The 21,772-nt window shown below is 36.7% G+C and overlaps 1 protein-coding gene across 1 annotated transcript; it reads left to right on the top strand.

The window, feature by feature from the left end:
• The first annotated feature begins 10,088 nt into the window (after positions 1 to 10,088).
• LOC127104067 (uncharacterized) lies at positions 10,089 to 10,639 on the top strand. The gene is made up of 2 exons (XM_051041282.1): positions 10,089 to 10,245; positions 10,355 to 10,639. The coding sequence occupies exon 2, from the start codon at positions 10,363 to 10,365 to the stop codon at positions 10,636 to 10,638; it is 276 nt and encodes a 91-aa protein (XP_050897239.1). The 5' UTR covers positions 10,089 to 10,245; positions 10,355 to 10,362; the 3' UTR covers position 10,639.
• Positions 10,640 to 21,772: the final 11,133 nt, after the last annotated feature.

Here is a 21,772-nt window from a genome sequence, read left to right on the forward strand (position 1 = left end):
AAGAACCTAAGCTCATGCATTTTGGATGAGGTTTGTTATGGCTACACATGGATTTAACAGAGCTGCATCATTGGAGGAAATCAAATGTACAAACTTCATTTCACATTGCCTTGCCAATAAAGCTTCATTCAGACTTCAACATGATTGATTTTGGACCTTAATGCATTGCCTCATGGGCTTGTACATTCCCATGCACTCGTGCCATTCACATTGCTAAATTTGGACAAAATTTCAAGTGTGCAAATATCACTCCCTCATGCTATAAATACATGACCTTTGTGCTCAATTCAAACACCCCTTGCGCGCCAGCTTTGCCCCCCAAATCAAACCCTCCCATTCTAAAGGAAAACCTGAGAATTTTCAATTTGAAAATTGAGTTTGAATCTCAACTATTGGAGATTCAAAAACTCCAAGATCCAAAGCCTTGCACCCTTGCTAATCACTTTCCACAAGCTTCTCAAGTGTGATCAGATCATGTTTGAAGCAAGCAACATCAAGTTCTACACATCATTTAAGGTAATTTTCAGAAAACTTCATCTCTTCGATTCTCACTCAATTCTCTTGGATCTTTGGTTGTCTGAAGTCCTATCAATGTAGGCAAGAAGATTGAGTTGCTTAGAGGTCAAATTAAAGTAACTCAGCTGACACACCTCAAAATTCAACTCCTCATATCTTTCTATATATGTGAAGTTAGTTAAAATTAAGGTGATATTCGTGATCTACACCATTTTATCTTTCAGATCATGTCCTCTTTTGTCATTTATGATATGGTGATGACTGAACCAGTCTGGCCAGGGTCATCGGAGAAGATGACCGGCCTTTGGCTCCGACGATGAGCTGGAAGTGTTCAGAGCCATTAGATGAGTTTGAAATGTTTTAATCTGGTGCGTTGCTTTTAAATACCAATCATATACCGCGTTGACTGCAGTCCACCATGGAACGCGTGCGCTGATCCACTTGATCTGCCACCTCAATTAATGAGGCAGGTCAAGTGGTCCACGTTTTTTGATATTTTCTGATTTTTCTTTTATTCCTTTTATTTTCATTAATTCATATTAATTTTAATATTGATCCAAAAAATATGAGAGTTTCACAAAAAACAAAATTCAAATAATTTCTATTTCCTATTTTCAATTAAAATTATTTTTTGGATCATTATTAATATTTTTCATGATTTAATTGATTTTGTGATTGTTTTTAATCGTTTAAAAATACTTTTAAATCTTCAAAAATTCTGAAATTTTTTCTCCAAGGTCCTTTGACCTTGTTTGACCAATGATAAATCTCATGGCCATTTCTTTGGTGTTTTGATAAGGTTTTAGGAATTTGACAAACCATATTTAATTTAAATGTATTATTTTAGTATTTTTAATTTGAATAAATGTCAATTAATTGTGTTGACCTATTGTGATTACTTGTATGAGTTTGACTCTTGTTGTTGGGCCTTGGTCAAGGTTGATTTTACTTTGTCAAGTTAATATCATTGGATTTAGGGGATTAATGGAATGTACATTCCATCTCCCGAAATGAATGGACGATATTAATTTGGTAAAAGTCCTCCTTTGACCAATTTGAGTTTTGATCTATTCCTCTCCCTCTTCATCTAATTCCCATTCTTTATGCATTTATCTCATTTGGCCTATGATATCTCTAAGTCCTAAGGCTAGTTGATTGCAAAATCAACATAAGTATGGATAAGATTAGGCCACCTCTTTTGCATATTCTTTTTGTGTGTGGTATGTTTCATGAGCATAGTCCATTAAACTATGTCTCTAACATGCATTAACACCAAAATTCTATTGCCCGACCTCAAATAGTTGTGACTTCTATATAAGTCCAATTACGATTGCTTAACATAGCGCTAAATATGTGACACAAAAAGGCATAGCATTCTAGTTAGTGAGATTGTAAGTCTCCCCTCTTTCATGGTATTGTGTGGAAACTTGGCCTTTTTTCCTTACTTTGGAAGATGTCTTGGTTCAAGGATCCATGCTTGTGATAAGTGGGTTGAGTGTTCTCCAAAGAATGACTTAAAATGAAAAGCAAAAACAAAAACAATACTAACTTCTAACTCATTAACAACTAACATTTAATTTGAAGTCCTTTATTTTTAATGCACTTTAATTTTTAAGTTCTATTCATTTGCCATTATTCATACAATTCTAATTGTTTATGTTAATGTCATTTTCACTTTGCCCATTTGGACCATATTGTGTAATATATCTTGTTTGTGTATATTTTGTTTGTTTGTGTGGTCTTGGACCATTAATATACATAATAAGAACAAAAACCCTAAAAAACTTTTGTGTGGACTGATTGACTTGATCTTTGACCAATTGGACTTAGAATTTAGGCAACCTCCCCATGCTAAAGGACTTGGCCAATGCCAACTTTTTGTGAAACCAAGTGATTGCAATTTGAAACTTCATCTATCATTCAAGATCCCTTTGAGTTCATTTACAACATGATCATTATAAAGCTGTTATTTTGAGCCTGTGACTAATGGCATTGTGGAATTCATCTGCTACATGGGCAAACTTGAAGAAGATCATGGAGTGGCTAAAGCTTGGATGTGGCTATCTTTATTTGATGCCTTGCTCTTCAATTTAATATTGTATGCATTGTTTTTTTTGCTTGATTCTAATATCCAAGGGAATTTGGGGTTTCTATATGACATTCTTGCCTATTGGATTACTACCCATTGGTCAGATCTTTTCAACTCTTAACTTTTAATTTTATGCATAGGATTAGTCTCTTCATCTCCTCCCCATCTCTTTAATTTCAAAATCTCTCCCTCCTTTTAAAAACTTCTTTGTTTGAACTTGTTATTTTTCTAAATTTTGACCACTTTGCAAACTAGAAACTTTGGCCTTATGCCATTGCATTTTCAAACTTCTTTTCTTAATCAAACTTGTAAATCAACTTAATTATACTTGACTTAAACTTTCAAAAAGCCAAAAAGAACTAACTCATTCAAACCATTTTTAGGCCTTTGTGCCTTTGAAACTTAAATTTTGTTAAAAGCAATGCATCCACTTTGAAATTTGTTTCACGAACTACGAGGTTTTGATCCCTCATTTTTATGTTGGTACGTAGGCACAAGTCCAAAGGTCTTGTCAAACACAAAAATATAATTAATGAATTCTTTTCTCATCCCCTCACTCTATTTGTTTGTAAACATAATTTTTGTACAAAACACATATGCACACAAAAAAGGGCTCCCTAGGAGTACCTATGACACTTTGGGTGCTAACACCTTTCCTCTATGTAACCAACCCCCTTACCTGTAATCTCTGACATTTTATTAGTTTTTGATTTGAAAACTTCTTACTTTTGGGTTTTGTTCGTACTTTTTCTCTTTTCCCTTGGAAATAATAAAAGCGCGGTGGCGACTCTGGTTTTATTGATCTCTAGCTTATCCATAGCTTGATGATCATGAATTTACCGCTATAGTTCTTTAACTCTCTCAACTCAAGTGGTCTCATACGATACAGAGAGATAGATATTAGGGCCATACCAGGTATCAAATCAATAGGGAGATAAGTGACATCCTCGGGGAAAACTTCTGTAAATTCACAAATTAGAGGAATTTGTGTAACCTTCAGATCATCACTTGGTTCTTTGGTGAGAACTAAGAGAGAAAACTTTTCCTTATCAAATAAGTATAAACCATTCCAATTGTACCTTCCAAATAGTGGTTAATACATCCTTGGGAGTGACTTCACTAGATGGAATGATAATTAACTTCTCTTTGCACCCAATAAACACCGAATTGGTAGAAAGCCAATCCATTCCTAATAATACATCAACCTTCTTAAGGGGTAAACATATAAGATCAATTTGAAAAACCCTACCATTCAACAAAAAAATAATTTTCACAAACCAAAGGTGTCTCGACAACATCATCCATGGTGGTAGTTACCATCATAGGAGGAAACAAAGGAATTGCTTTCAAACCAAGATGATTCATACATTGAATCGACACAAAAGAGTGTGTTGCTCTACAATCAAACAATATAAAACAAGGATGATCATTTACGTGGCACGTACCAGTAATCAAAGCATTGTTACCCTTAGCCTTCTTTGCATCAAAAGTATAAACTCGACCAATACTCTTCCTATGCATCTGAAACTTGTTTTGAGGATAATCCCTAGCCATATGACCTTCTCTCTAACACTGATAACATCTTAATATTCTGATGGCACATCTTCCATAATGAGTCTTATTACACCTATGGAAAAAAAGAAGGAGGGGTAAATTTTGCATTTTGCACTTGTTTCCCTTTGAAAGATTGAGGTCTAGGCCTAAACTGACGACTTGGTCTTCCCCGGTCTTTATGGCCAACTCTATACTAATCCCTTTCCTCTTGAACCTTCTTCAAACTATTTTCAGATACATAACATTGTCTCGACAATTCTACATAAGTAGTGAACTCCCTCCGAGAGACACTATGAGAAATTTCACCCTTTAAACCAAATAGAAACTGATCAATCTTCCACTTCTCATATGGTGAATACATAACTTTCCTATAGTAGGAATCCATGTCCTCAAACTTTTCAGCATATTTAGACTTTGACATAACACTTTGCATAAGCTGCTGGAATTTAAACTCCTTATGATTCTCAAAGTTCTAGGAAAGTACTTGTCCAGAAAGGTAGTCTTAAAATGTTCCCAATCCTTGGGTACTCTTTGATTAGTCATAAGAGTCGAAGTACTCTCTCACCATCTAATAGCAAGACCTCTTATCATGTGAGAAGCAAAAATAACCTTATTATCCTCACTATAGTGCACTATTTGAAATTTTCTTTCTATGTTATTTATCCACTCATGAGATTTCACAGGATCTAGTCCACCATGAAACTCATGAGGATTCATGCGAAAGAAATCCCGGAAACTATGCAGCTTCTTGTGGAATCACTTGAGGATGAAGACCACCATCCAACGGTTGCATCACATGTTGCATGAATTGGTTCTGCTGCTACTGCATCTGAAATTCTGGTAAGCAGATCCCAGATGTCGTATATGATGTTACGACACCAAGGTCAACATATTATCACACCACCAAAAATATCGAGATTAAAGTAAGTAGCACTTAAGAAAATAACACAAATAGTTGTTAACCGAGTTCAATGCAATGTCACCTACATCTGGGGGCATCCAAGCCAGGAATGAAATCCACTATGACAGAATTAGTTCGAAGTTCTAAACAACCTCAGGTTTTACAAACGTCTCACCTAATCTCTACCCGTGGAAGTTTCTATCTAAGACTCTCCTAGATATGAGACTCTTCTCACTTCTCTTCACTAACACAACAATGATAATAACTTCTAATAATAAACATAATCCACTATTGCTTAAAAGCTCACGAGGGATTCATAATTACAACTCAATAAAATAGGTTCAATTCAAGTATCAAGAAGATACTCGAATGGCTCATAAAACAACGACAACTAAACCCTAACACAAACAATATTCAACGCTACTTTGTTGCCTTCTTAGGTTTCAAAACACTCTTTAAATAGCCTTAGAAAGGCATGGGCTTCGGGCTTGATTAACAACAGATCCAAGGACTCAGCATAATCTTCTGCAAATTTGATTCAAATCATATCAGATGTTTCCTAAAATGTTTTGACATTTTTACTTCGAAAACAAGGCAATACAAAACAGTCTTTTTCTTTTAGAACATGTGTTTCTTGAACCATACATCTCGTGAATAAATCTTCAGAAGATCTTGAGATATCTCACAATAGAAACAAATCTTTTAAGAAACTGAAATAGGGCACACTCTGATGTTGAACCAACATGTCAAGACATCTTGTCCAACATCTCGCTTGAAGATATCTTTTTCCAAAATGCAACTAATCACTATACACCTAACTTAATAATCTCCCCCATTTGGAAATTTTTGGATAAAACAACCTTTGTATAGCTCCACTAGAAAGAGGGTAAAGATCACAGAAATACGGAGTAACAACACACAAGCATAGAAAAACATGATATTTTACAAACTAAAAACAACAGAGGTATGCACAGTAGAAAGAACATAGCCTCACATCTGAGAGAAATAAACTCTCATTCAGGATGTCAAGACATTTGATCTGACTTTATTAAAACAAGCAGCCCACACGAAACTTAGCCTATCACCGTAGGCTTAAAAAACATATGCTCCCTTTGAGTAGCAGACCAGGGGCAAGAGCTACTCCCCCTCCATAAGTACTCCCCCTCAATGGGAAAGAGTCATGGTAGGGATATCACAAAATTACTCCCGCTTTTTAGCCAAAAAAGTTGACAAACACAATCAAACTTTAGAAGTAGCAGAGTAAACAATAGTTAAGTTGCAGACCAGGAGCACTTTAACATGCATAAATATTCAGGGCATAAAAACAACAACTAGAAGCACAAAACAAAACACAGAAGAGCCAAAATACTTCAATCCTCATCATTGTTGGTTGTCTCTTCATTATCATTCGCTTCAATACCTTCTTCATTAGCATCTTCTTCATCTGCATCATTACCTTTCAAATTTCCTTCTTCTTCAGACAAGGTCTTTATCAGGATCTCAAGCTTGCTCTTACTCTTAGTACAAACTTTGATAGTTTCATCCAAGGTTTTGTATGTATCTTTTAGGTCAACAAGGATTCCTATTCTAGTAGTAGACCTGGAAGGTTTCTTACCAAATGTCATAACAATATCTGGAACATGTTTCCCAGTAAAAAAACCTATAATGTAATGATAGAAGGGGATCTCTTTTGCAGACACTATCATAACTAAGCAAAATACTTGGGTGTTGACTCAGTATAACATCACAAATTAATGAGGGAAAGACTATATGCATCTTCACAACGAGGGAGGTATCATGCTTCATTGTTTGTTCAAAGACATAAGATCCAAAGTCAAAATCTGTCTTGGTCCTTACAATATAAATGAACTCACCCAATCTTGTTGCAATGTTGGAAGTATGATTAGTTGGCACCCAATTATCAGCTCCAATCCTATGAAGTACTACATGCTTCACACTTAAGCAACTTGCTAACAACTTCCCTTTCCTAGGCCATTCCTTCACTTGTTTTACCGCAATTTCTCTGCAAATGACATTGTCAGAAACTTCCACCTCAGTTTGTTCTTATTTATTTCTTCCCAAAAACATGTTTATGATTTCAGGGGAGAATTCCACACACCTTCCTCTTACATAAACCTTTCTAAACTCTTTACTCCTCTTGTTATCACACTCCTTAGAGATATTCACAATGAATTCTTTAACAAGTATTTCATAACACTTGCCAAAGCCAATCACCCTTTTCATTAATCCAGCTTCTTGAATCATACCCATTACTTCTTTGCACTCAAAAGCATCTTTGCAAAGTTCTCTCTCCAACATCAGTCTTCTTTGGTAAACAAATTTCCACTTCTCTACATTCTCCACAGAGTGAAAGGAGATGTCGTCAATTGGAACTTCAGGAATATTTGCTGGAATCTTCTTCCCAGAAGCTTGCTTTCTTATAGCAGAAACGACGTCTTGAACATCGTGTTCGACATCACAGTCAGATTCACTAGAGCCATATGGGATTTCCTTTCTCTTTATGGATATATTCTTGGAGATAGGAGTGACAACCTTGCTTCATCCTTTTGTAGGGCCAACACTAGTACTTCTCTTGATAGATTTTGAGGGCGTGCTGGAGGATTTAACTACTTTACCTTTTCTATTTTTAATCTTTTAGCTATTACTGGAGCCAATCTTTTATCAATGAGCTCATCATCAGAGTTCAGATCATCCATATTCACAATGTCTGTAGATTGATCCTTCTTTTCTCCAGAGTTTTATTCTTTGTTAGATAAATCACCAGACATGCCATCAAAATCAACCTTTTCTTCTGATTTTTTAGGTGACTGAGTAGAAGCAATTCCATCAAGTTTGTCCATGGGGATTTCAGTAGGTTATCAGCTTGGGCCAAGGATGTGGAGACATCCGACACAACACCAGTCTTAGGTTCAATACCCAAAACTTGAGAAATCAACACACAAATATTTTTATCAACATTGTCTCTTTCAGCAACAATCATACTAGACTTACTCAGTGTCATAACAGATCTAGGTTTATTAGTGTTTTCAGAGGTTTCAACATTTTCCATAACTTTTGGGAAAACATGACTTTTTGCAGAAGCATCAATATTAGGTTCGACATTAATAGGATCAAGGTATAGGCTAGAAATCGAATGAGGTTTCTTGACACTAGTAGAGGGTTCAAGAATTTTTACATTACTAGCAGTCATAGATGGAAATGAAGAGGTACTTACTTTAGAGGGCTTTCCCTTTCTCGAAGCAGATGTTCTAGGCTTCCTTATAGGGGTTGCATGGCCAGGAACCATAGAGAGAGGAACAACATCAGTAATAACTTTAGAAAGATCTACATCAGTACCGACAATCTTAGGGTTTGATTTCTCTTTGGTGTGCTTGCCGGGAGTTGAGACAAAAGGTTGAGACATTTTGGAAATTTGATTTTGAGAAGTGGAGTTCAGAGAGAAGATAGTGAGATGAAGGTAACCGAGAGTAAAGTTCGAAGAGAGAGTATTAATAATGATGAGGGTAATGTGAAAGATAATGATGGAGTAGGTAGGATAACATGTTGGGAAAATAAGAAAGGATTGTAATGATTTTCCTTGAGTTTTGTGCACCATTAAATGGAGGGAAGAGAGAATTTGATTTGCATATCTCCATATCATTAATTGCTATGATTCTTTAAACATGCAAATGCCTAATTCACCTCTTAACTTCTCAAACTGATTTGCATCCAAAGCTTTAGTGAAAATATATGCCAGTTTCTTCTCAGTGACTACATGCTCAAGAGTAACAATTTTGTCTTCAACAAGATCCCTGATAAAATGATGACGAATATCGATATGCTTAGTCATGCCGTACTAAAGAGGATTTTTAGATATATTGATAGCAGTTAGGTTGTCACAATATAATGTCATGACATTTTCCTGGACATTATATTCTTCTACCATTTGTTTCATCCAAATTAATTGAAAGCAGCTGCTTCCTGCTGCAATATATTCAGCCTCACTCGTAGATAGCGACACATGATTTTACTTCTTATTGAACCAAGAAATTAGATTATTTCCCAATAAGTAATATCCTCTAGAAGTACTATTTATATCATCAACACTACCTGCCCAATTTACATCACAGTATCCTATAAGCATGAAATTATCATTATGAGAATACAACATTCCATAGTCACTAGTCCCATTGATGTATTTAAAGATCCTTTTCATTTGATTAATATGACTCATTTTAGGTTCAGTTTGATATCTTGCACACACTCCTACAACAAATGTAATGTCAGATCGGCTAGCTGTAAGATACAACAAACTACCAATCATACTCCTTTACAGACTTTGATCCATATTTACACCTTTCTCTTCTTTAGTCAACTTCAGGTGGGTTGGTGCAGGTGTCCTTTTGTGACTTGCATTTTCCATGCCAGACTTCTTTACTATACTCTTAGCATACTTTCTTTGAGAGATAAAGATAGTATCATCCATTTGTTTGACTTGGAGGCCAAGAAAGTAAGTAAGTTCACCAACAACACTCATTTCAAATTCAGATTGCATCTGACTGACAAAAATGTATTATTAACATAAATATTTTATAAACAGAAAATTTTATATAATTAATTATGTGAATATTAGTTACATAATATTATTTTAATATGATATTGGAAAATATTCCACTTATCTTGATTTATTTTGAATATGGTCCGATCTATAAATTATACATGTTCACAATTATTATCTATTCATATATACTTAAAATTAATAATCTCCATCACACGACCCGCGCAAATGCACAAATCTTTTATCAGTTAATGTGTAATTATCAAATAAAAATGACGATTTGGGACATAATTTTTAATTAATTCTAATTAGAATTAATTAATAATTTTGGTAGTAATTAAAATTCTAGTATAAAAGTGTATGAAATATTGTATTTTACATTTTATTTTATTTAATATTTATCAATGAAATAGAAAAAAAATCAATTAACTCTTCCTTGTCTTCTATTAGTTAAATAGATAATGACAATTTAAAGATTTAATTAATATAGTTTATTGAAAAAAACACAGGGGAAGTGAGAGAGAAAAAAAGCAGTGTAAAAAGAAAATCTTAATAATTTTCTTGTTTATTTGGCTTTGTTTAGGTTGAAGGAAAACGCATCAACGAGAAGGCGAAGTCTGATTTGAGGTAACAACATATCAAAACCCTTCCTCACTCTCATTTCTCGATTTCATTTCCGATTTCATTTCATAATTTAGGGTTTTCATAACCGATCGAATTTGGTGATTTTCATCAGAACAAAAAATGGGTTTCATAATGGAATTCGCTGAGAATTTGGTTCTGAAATTGATGGAAGATCCAAAGGAAAGGGATCGTAGATTCAGGGAACACGTCTATAAGGTGAAAGATAGATGCGCAAAGACGAAGGAGATGTGGAGTTACCCTATGCGGCCATACGGGTTCTGGACATTCGAGCGCCACAATTCTCAGCTTGCTTGGGATGCGCAGATTAGTCAAGTTGCTGGTCGAAGGGACCCTTATGATGATATCCTTCGTCACTACCCTGCCTCATCTAAATGAGGTCACTATTCTTCAAATCATGTTCTTGTCATATATGATATTCTATTTGTTTATTTGATTGTTATCTATGAAGCACCGACACGAACACTAACACAATACTGATATTGACACATAGATAGTAACGGTTGTTTATAGTGACATTGATATTGAGGCGGAGAGATTGAATGTATTACATGTGTTCGTGGAATTGTTGGTCACACCTTCAACACTTCGGAGCTACGTATGTATGTTGAAGTTTAGGTTATGTTGAAATTGTGGATTTGGTTAGAATTATAATTGATGGTGAAACTTTGCATTTGTCATGTCACTTTTTTTAGTTATTTACTGAGGCATGAGCAGAATTAATGGATTAGTGTTTTTTTTTTCTTAGACCATTTTTGGATATACATATAAATGTTTGTGTATATCTTATTTTTATAAGAAAAGATAAATAAAGTCGAATGAATTTCATTGGCTATCCTGGGTCATGGGCTGAAAAAAATTTATACACTTGTTATCAGAGTTATCGATAGCGGCTCTATCCTGGGATAGAGGCCCGGAGCCGTGACCCTCCGCTATGGAGGAGCGGTTAGCGTCTCAGTTTGAGATCGGCCTTTATTTGAGGTTTAGCGTGTAGCGGGAACGGAGCGCTTCCTGGCCCGAGCAGGTTTGAACTGTTTTGAACGCAAAAATTCAGATTTACCCTTAAAATAAATAAACGTTGGAGGAGTTTTGTGGAATTTTTCCAATTTGCCCTAACTCAACACAAAATAGAGGATTCAATCTTCTTCTCACACGCTTTCGCTTCAGTTTTCAAAGTTTTCTTCTCACGGTCATCTTCCTAGTGCCGCCGCCGTCTACTTCGTTTCTTAGCGTCGGTGCGTCTGTAATCCCCTCTTCTCAAGTTGGTTTTTACTTCTCTTTTCTTCTTTCTTTTCTTTGTTATTCTGTTTTTTTGAAGTCTTCTTTACTTCTTCCGTTTCTTTTCTCTTCTTTCTTCTTCTTTCTTGTCTGTTGTTTATTCATATTGTCCTCTGTTTTTTTTAACAGTCACTTAATAACTCTATTCCCCTTCTTCCTCTTTTATTTTCTGGTTTTACATTAAAAATATGTTTTTATAGATTATTCATATAATTACTTAATTAGTTTACTAAATAGTTAAATAGCGGTTATCCCGCTATCCGCTAACCCATTTTTGGGGTTGGCCGCTCCGCTCCGCCATCTGGGATTGACAACCCAGCTTGTTATAACTTGTTTATACGTCTTATCACTAATCGGAAACCGTCTCATTGTAAGTCAATCCAACCAAACCCTTAAACACGTTTGATTACTTTATACCACTTTTAATTGTTCCTTTGCTGTATTGCTTGAAAGCAGAAGCTGCCTCTCATGCTACCATTTTAGGCACCAGCATAGTTTTCCTATGTTTTTCCTTAATTTATAAATCTCTGTCAATCATTGCTGTGTTGAAAGTTTGACGAGGATATAATTTGTCAGAATTGCAATTTCTGTTATGCTTAAGCAATGTCTTTTGTTCTCATATTTGGTTGTGTTTTTAATTTTTATTGCAGTGGTGCTGAACTTTGTCTCAACTCACAAGCTTTCTTGGTGAAAAACGGGGAATTTATCATATTTACTTTTTGAATATTCTGTCCTGTTGCATGTTGCACTGACTACACCGGGTTTGTACTGCACTAAATTGGTGTTTCAAATAAAGTTTCAATAGAACTATTGTGTTATATCATATTTTTTTTCCATTGAGAATTTAAATTATTGGGCAATCGCTCTTCCTGCCTATTCATCTGTTTTATGGGTGTTTTATCTCTTTATTTACATAGTTGGACTTGGGAGATTGTTTGTTTCAGTCTTGTTTAACTTATCTTATCTTCCGCTTTTTAATTCAAATACTGAGATAGCTCTTTTATTGAACGTAACGATATGTTACTGTTTCATGGCAGTTCAATGCTTCCTATATTTCATGGCAGCCTTAGGTGTTGAGACAGCAAGTACTAAGCTAAGTTGATGTTGTCATAATGAGAGGATGATCACAAAGATACATATAGATATAGTCATTCGCCTTTTAGAAAATTTGTTTTAGATTAGTGCATTATTGTCACAAATTATGAACTCTTCTGGTTGTTGCTAGGTGTTTGTATGGATGGCCTTATTTCCTCTCATTTTCTGCGTTAGAATGTGGCCGGACCCAAACTAAGGAACTCTTAGGTTTAATAATACTACTTTTCATTGAAAATTATTTGATACTATAGTAAGCACTTGAGTGTCTCATCATGCATTTCCAGAAGAAACCCTGAATCAACTTTATGTTAAGACATGCATGCATTTTGACATTTTGGGGATGTTTGGAAGAACTTATTTGCACTTGTATCATGAAGCCAGTACTTATATCAGTGCTTGGACAAATGTACGAAATGTTTTGTAAGTTGTTTTCAACTTATATCAATAAGCCCCAAGTGATCTTCTAGGTTAGGTTCCTTATATGAGATGTTTGTTAGTAGTCAGCCCTATTATTGATATTGCTTAAGTTTCATGAAAAAAACTATCAAACAATACAATTGTTACAAACGTGTGATGCTATTTCTCATAAGGTGTATAGTGGTTTCACCATCAATAGCAAGAAAGTTAAGAACACCATATCAACTCTTAAATGTAATGGTTGAGGGGAGATTATTGCTGCTATGGAGCTTGTTGAAAAATGCGAAAATGGGAGTGGGTGTGAATGACAAACAAAGGAGGGTGTAACTCATTGTTGAAAAAGCCTAAAAGAGATTAACTTATGTTAGTGTAAATTTCTGTTTCGCTTTCAGGTTAGACAAAATTGATCAATGAGGTTTGGATTAATTTTGACATGATTTGATAATCCCAATTAATTTTTTTAATGACAAATGTAATATATATTAAAAAGGTAAAAATCACCAAATAACAACAAGTATCGAAACAACACAAGAAGTGTTTGAAACATCTACAAATAAACAGGGTACAACATAGAAATAAACAAATAGCACTAAAAATATAAGCCCACCAAAAGTCATACCACAACTACTTAAGGATCATATTGCTATCCGCGGGTAAAATCTCAAACCAAAGAATCCACCGTCAACTTATCAAATCACATCGAAAAACGAACAAAGGTCTCATTACATTCGGAATTAAGACAAACACTCATTCAACTTATCAAATCACATCAAAAAACAAACAAAGGTCCATTATCACATTTGAAACTAAGGCAAACACTCATCTGCTATTCGTGTAAGAAGAAGATATGGTTTTGAAGTTAATTTGTGAAGGTGTAAAAGGTCTCCTCCTCAAATCTACCCAATATTTTCAATAAAAAAACTATCCAATATTTTCAATAAAAAAAAATACTCGTCTATAATTCTCTCTTTTTGTGATTCCGTTAAAAATAATATCATTTCAGACTTATATATTCAACTTTACTCTCTAAAGAAAGAAAAGACTTAAAAAAATACTATATAATCACTTATATATTTAACTCTACTCTCTAGAGAAAGAAAAGGGCAAATTTACGGAGATAACCCACATTTTCGAAGAAATTCCCAAAATAACCCAGTTTTCAAAAAATTTCCCAATCTACCCCACTTTTAGAGGCAGGCGCCAATTGGATTGGCGCCCCCTCTTAAAAATTGCAAGGAGGCGCCAATTGGATTGGCTAGGGCACCTGCCCTAGCCAATCCAATTGGCGCCTATGTGTAATTTTTAAGAGGGGGCGCCAATCCAATTGGCGCCTCCCTTAAAAAAGCCTCAAATGAAAAAACTTCCAACATGAAAGTTGTAGATCTTTTCAAGACAATGAATTTGGATATAAATTTTGCATCATTTGGATTTTTTTTGAGAAAGTTATGGGCAGTTGAAGTTGGACTTCTGAGTTTTTTAACTGTTATCTGACCGATAATGTTTTGTATTATTGCATGTGTTTCTTTTAGGAATATGAATTTTTGTCCAACATAACATTTGAACTAGACATCTTAAATTTTCCAATGCACTTGGTCCCACCTCAAAATAATTAAAAATGAGTGAGTTAGGTCCCTGCGAACTTGACCCAAAATTAGGGTTTCTGTCAAAATGAGTGTATGTGAATTTTGCCAAAAGGGACCAACTTCAAGCCCTTTAGTTTGAATGATAAAAGGCTCAAATGACAAAACCTTCAACATAAAAGTTGTATATCTTTTCAAGACAATGAATTTGGACTAAAGTTTTGCATCATTTGCAATTTTTATGAGAAAGGTATGGGCACCTGAACTTGGACTCTTTGACATTTTATCTGTTATCTGACCGATAATGTTTTGTATTATTGCATGTGTTTCTTTTAGGAATATGAATTTTTGTCCAACATAACATTTGAACTAGACATCTTAAATTTTACAATGCACTTGGTCCCACCTCAAAATAATTAAAAATGAGTGAGTTAGGTCCCTGCGAACTTGACCCAAAATTAGGGTTTCTGTCAAAATGAGTGTATGTGAATTTTGCCAAAAGGGACCAACTTCAAGCCCTTTAGTTTGAATGATAAAAGCCTCAAATGACAAAACCTTCAACATAAAAGTTGTATATCTTTTCAAGATAATGAATTTGGACTAAAGTTTTGCATCATTTGCAATTTTTATGAGAAAGGTATGGGCACCTGAACTTGGACTCTTTGACATTTTATCTGTTATCTGACCGATAATGTTTTGTATTATTGCATGTATTTCTTTTAGGAATATGAATTTTTGTCCAACATAACATTTGAACTAGACATCTTAAATTTTACAATGCACTTGGTCCCACCTCAAAATAATTAAAAATGAGTGAGTTAGGTCCCTGCGAACTTGACCCAAAATTAGGGTTTCTGTCAAAATGAGTGTATGTGAATTTTGCCAAAAGGGACCAAATTCAAGCCCTTCAACATAACAATAACAAGTCCTTGAATTAGGGTTTCTGACCTATAAATTTTTTGTATTATGATATGTGTTTATTTTATAATTATGAAAGAAACCTAATGTTTGGAGTTTACACAAAGATAAATTTGACATAATACGAATTGATATAATATAATTTGGATTTTACACAAAGAATCCTAATGGTGATGACCGGGATCACCTAGCCGACCTCCGGTCCCACATCCCCTAGCTACCCTAACCCTTGGCCCTAACCCACGTTGACGATTCTGCACCGGTGTTTGTTCATCTGATGGTCCAGGAGCGTCATTACCTCCTACAGGAGAAGATCCGTTGAGGTATTCAGCCAACTCAGCATAGTCTTCAGTATTCAATGATGGTGTACCAGCGTAGCTGAGCTCATGACCCATGCCAGAGAAGTTGGGGTGTGGTTGACTCATGGATGGGCGACCGGGACGGTTGAAGGGGGACATGGGTGACAATGATGGGTCTAGGAAAGGTTGGAAAGGTTGTTGGGGTGTTTGGAAGAGATATGGTTGTGGGATGTTTTGGTATTGTGATGTTTGGGGTTCTTGGCTACGGTAGGTGATGGGGCGGTTAGTGTTTTGGGTAAGGCGACTTTGGTAGGGTGATGGTGTGGGTGCGAAGCGATGTTCGGTCGAAGGTTGATGGTCCATTTGTTGGTGGTGGTATGGGGGATGTTCTTGGTTTTGGGGTTGGGTGAATGACATGTTTTGGTTGTATGTTTGTGTGTTTGTGGAACGGAAAGTTTGTCGGATAGGTGGTTGTGAGTAACCGGGCTGAGAATGTTGTTGGGGGTTAGATGTTGATCCTTCTTGTGTGTAACTTGTCTGGCGTGGGTCGTAGAGGTACATATCATCGGCGATGAATTGAAATCCAACTGATCTATACCAAGCCATATAAGTACGACTTGGTTTTACCTCATTTGGCATGACTGCGTCAGTTAAGACATGGTCATGACGGTGCTTCCACTTGCGACACTCTGATCTTGCGAAGGTTTGCCAAGGGTTGTAGTTCCATTGGTCGTTCACTTTACGCATATGCCATTCTCCTAGGCTAGCCGGGGGATCTGGGATATTCTGGACCATACCAAACTGCAGCTTCACACGATCGGTGTTGTGCAGCTCCACTATTGTGAACCGTATTATCGGTGTGCATGTTGTCCATACGGCTGCGTCTTCAGGGTTGATCTGATGCTCATGATCCATATTGAGGTATGGACGCCAAATGAACTGAAATGTTAAAGACGATAGTATTTAAATGAATGTAGAAAAAGTCAACATAATATGAAGAAATAATGAAATTATTTTGCTTACGTCTGCCGGTCGAAGGTGATCCAACAGGTTGCGATATTGAGTAATACAGTGTCTCGGACATTTGCTGTAATTCATACCGCGTGCCGACCATCTACACAAAAAAGTTAAAATAAATTAGTTATGGGTAATAAACTGTAAGGAAGGAAGTAAAGATATAGCAATTTAAACAACTTACTTTTTTGCATATGGAAAAGTGAAGGGGTTGTTATTGACCGGTGCTAGAGACGGTAGTCTTGACCATCCCCATGCTTGTAGCAAAACAGCACATCCAGAAAATGTAGAAGTATCTTTGTGGGAGTTTTTGCACAAAGAACTATAGAGATAGGCTAGACATGCGGATCCCCAACTATAACTACCTATTCTATCTATATGTCTAAGTAAAGGTAAGTACATAATATGCATGCTAGAACCACTACCTTCGGGAAATAAAAAGGATCCTAGTAACAACATAATGTAACACCTAGTTTTGATGATTCGAGCATCTTCGGTAGAATGCTCATCTAAATAAAAACTATTATAATATGACTTTAGGCGTGAAAGTAGTATACCTTGTCCCCTAGCATTATCATCTAACAAATCAGTGTTTAAAAGCTCCATGCAAATTGAATTTGGAAAGTTGGTCTTACCATTAACAGCTTTGCCTTCAATTCGTAGTCCTAAAAGCATGTAGACGTCTTCTAACATCACGGTACACTCACCGGTTGGAAACCAAAATGTGTGTGTCTCTGGCCTCCATCTTTCGCATAAGGCTAGAATGAACTTGTTATCTATAGACCAAGACATAATTTTGCTAAGGTGACCAAAACCGGCGAGTTCAACATAAGGTTGAATCATTGGGTCCATTGGGACAAATTCGTGGACTCGAGTACGAAACCTTGAGACCTCCTATAATAGAAATAATGTAACACTTGACTAAGTCGGTATTTCAAAATAAAATGGGGTTGGTGGAGATGAAACATAAAAAAGAAGTATAAGAAAAAACTTACGTATGTCGCGATGTTTGCAACTGTTCCTCTGTGTGCTTCGCCCATCGTGAGTAAAGACATATTGTTGGGGAGTTGGTGTAGATGAAAATGGAAGATTTTGTTGAAGATGAAATTGTAAAAGAAGTAATGTAGATGAAGTAGTGAGAAATGTAGATGAAGTAGTGAGAATGTTGGTGTGGAAGAATTGTTGAAGGAGTGGATCAATTTATAGGCAAATGGAGGAGTGCATGAAAAATTGTGTTTGCATGGTGTCTCCACCTCATTTGGCGACCATGTGCAATATTAAAGTGGGGGCGCCATTCAAATTGGCGACACCATAGGGTACATGCATGCAAGGCTAGTTCTGAATGCTTGGTTTCGAGGACTGACTACATGGGGGCGCCATTCAAATTGGCGACCATGTACAAGCCTTAAAGGTAGGCGCCAAACCAATTGGCGCCACCTTCTGCATGTCTGACAAGTGGCATTGTTGTCTCCTGCATGCTGAACAAATCACTTATGGATGACTTGCATGATTGACACATCATCTCTGACCATCTTAGGTGTCCGACACGTGTCTGTCTTGTCTCCTGCATGCTGATGACTAGCTTCTTGATGGCTTGCATGATTGACACATCATCTCTGACCATCTTAGGTGTCCGACACGTGTCTGTCTTGTCTCCTGCATGCTGATGACTACCTTCTTGATAGTTTGCCTAGTTGACACATCAACTCACACTGTCTTGCAGGATTGACACATCATCTCAGACACGTGGCTCTCTAGTATCCTGCATGCTGAATACTCACTTCTGTCTTGCATGACAGACACATCAACTCTTGACTAGCTAGCATGCTTGACACATCAACTCACACTGTCTTGCATGACAGACACATCAACTCTTGACCAGCTAGTATGCTTGACACATCAACTCACACTGTCTTGCATGACAGACACATCAACTCTTGACCAGCTAGCATGCTTGACACATCAACTCACACTGTATTGCATGACAGACACCTCATCTCTGAAATTACTTGCATGTTTGACACGGTATCTCAGACTAGCTTCAATGTGAGACACTGATACCATCTATTTAAGTGTCTTACTATCACATTCATCTGCACTTGCAAAATACTTTTCATCTCCAAAATACTTTTCATCTTCACTCACATTCATCTTCACTCACATTAATACTTATCATCTTCACTCACATTCATCTGCACTTGCAAAATAGTTTTCATCTCCAAAATGTCATCTTCATCATTATACAGTATCAACGTTCACTGCAACGGTGAAACTTTTGAGTCTGAGCTTCATGGTTTTTGTTTTAGAAACACTGATACCATTAGAGTCACGATGAAGAGAAATGCAACCTTTTTGCATTTCAAAAAAAGAATACAATCCTTTATAGCATCAGGTATTGTGTCAAAGATGACATATCAGAATCCTATATTTTTTGAGAATGGTCAATGCAAGTTTTTCCCCCTAAAGATACGAGACGATGAAGATGTTGAAAGCATGTTTCTTAGTCATGAACATTCAGGCATGGATTGTATCGAGTTGTACATTACTCTACAACCATGTATACCGTCTCAACAGTCTCAACTAACAGATCAGGATCCAGCTGGTGGAGATGCTGCAGATGATGCACAATGGTCAGATGAACTGAACCCAGAAGCAGAAGTAGAGGTCGACGTTGTTGATGAGGAAGAAGAGGAGACTGAGATACAGGTTGATCACATCCTGAATAACGACGATGAAGATGAGGCTCAACCACCACCAATACCTCCTACTCATGCCTATATTCCTCCTCAACATATGACAAATATGGATCTTCACGACGATGAAATGTCCGACAGTGTCTTCTATAATCCGTATCCGAGACCAGTAGGCGAATTAAAGGTGGGAGACATGTTTCGTACCAAAGAGGAATGTGTCTTGGCAATCAAAAAATACCACATGAACAACTTTGCTGACTTTACGGTGAAACGCACTGATTCTAGAAGGTATGTTATCGAATGTCGTAACATGCTTTGTAAGTTTCGTTTGGCTGCATCTTACAAGAAGAAAAATGACTCTTGGGAGATCGCTTCAATAGACCCACCACACAGTTGCGTCGCAACAACCGTTCAACAAGATCACCGTAAATTGAGCACAGCTTTGATATGTCGAGACATTCTGCCATTGGTAAATAAAGACCCATCAGTGAAGGTGAGTATAATTATATCCCATATCCGAACAACATATAATTATACTCCATCTTACAAGAAAGCATGGATTGCGAGGACAAAGGCTGTTGAGCAGGTTTTCGGCAACTGGGAGGACTCATTCAAGGAATTACCACGGTTTTTATGGGCACTAAAAACTTATGTCCCAGGAACTGTGGCAATTCTGGAGACAGTGCCAACAATGATGCCAGACGGAACCTGTGCTACAGGTAATAGAATATTTCACCGTCTCTTTTGGGCATTTGACCCGTGCATCAAAGGTTTCGCTTTCTGCAAACCTCTCCTGCAAATTGATGGCACTTGGTTATACGGAAAATACAAGGGTACGTTGCTCATGGCAGTTGCACAAGACGGTAACAACAATGTATTTCCCGTTGCCTTTGCTCTTGTTGAAGGTGAAACGGCTGCTGGATGGGGTTTCTTTCTTCGACATCTCAGAACGCATGTCGCTCCACAAGCCAATCTATGTCTGATTTCTGATAGACATGCTGCCATCGAAAGTGCCTACAACAACCATGACAACGGATGGCATGATCCTCCTTCTACACATGTCTACTGTATCAGACACATTGCACAAAACTTCATGCGTGCTATAAAAGATAAGAATCTTCGCAAGAAGGTGGTGAATGCTGGGTATGCTTTAACTCAACCGTCTTTTCAATATTATCGTGATGAGATTCGACTGTCTAATGAAGACGCGGAGAGATGGATAAATAACATCCCAGTAGAGCAGTGGACAAGAGCATTTGACGGTGGTTGTCGATGGGGCCACATGACAACAAACATTGTGGAATGCATGAACGGGGTTTTCAAAGGAATTCGAAACCTGCCCATAACCGCCTTGGTAAGATCAACCTATTATAGGTTGGCTTCTATGTTCGCAAGCAGAGGTGAAAGATGGAGTGCAGTGTTAATGTCCGGACAAGTATTCAGTGAATGTTGCATGAAGGTCATGAAAGAGGAGAGCATCAAAGCTACGACACACGCTGTAACAGTGTTTGACCGTCATAGACAAAATTTCAGCGTCCAGGAAACAATGGGCAACAGCGAGGGGAGACCAAATTTAGCCTACGCGGTTAAACTACACAGAAGTTGGTACGATTGTGGAAAATTTCAGGCCTTCCGCATACCTTGCTCCCATGTCATTGCAGCATGCGCTTATACTCGTCAAGACGCTTACATCCATTTATCTGATGTGTACAAGGCCAACACCATCATGAATGTATATAGTCAAAGCTTTTCAGTACTACCAATGGAGGATTACTGGCCTCCATATGAAGGAGATATTGTTTGGCACAATGAAGAGATGCGTAGAAAGAAGAAAGGAAGGCCAAACAGCACACGTATAAGAACAGAGATGGATTCCACAGATAAAATGATAAGATTATGTAGTATCTGTCGTCAACCAGGACACAACAAAAACAACTGTCCCAATCAAGGAGCATCATCTAGATCTTAAGCTTATTGTAACATGATATCTAGATCTTAAGCTATTTGTAACATTGTATCTAGATCTTATGCTTTTTGTAACATTGTATTTCTGTAACAATCAATCATTATATATCATTAAGTTCTTGTTACAACGAGTTTCATAACCAACATCAGTACAAAACATCTGAAAACATAAATAATTCTAACTGATTACAACAATCAAATTAATATCGTCTCGACCGAACATCATTTCCCTAGCATCCTTATCAGTCTTCAT

This window comes from Lathyrus oleraceus, chromosome 7 (assembly GCF_024323335.1).
Source record: "Lathyrus oleraceus cultivar Zhongwan6 chromosome 7, CAAS_Psat_ZW6_1.0, whole genome shotgun sequence".
NCBI classification, from domain to species: domain Eukaryota; kingdom Viridiplantae; phylum Streptophyta; class Magnoliopsida; order Fabales; family Fabaceae; genus Lathyrus; species Lathyrus oleraceus.

Bases quoted from the DNA above. Each gene is read 5' to 3' on its own strand.
- LOC127104067 (XM_051041282.1), top strand. From the start codon at position 10,363: ATGGGTTTCATAATGGAATTCGCTGAGAATTTGGTTCTGAAATTGATG.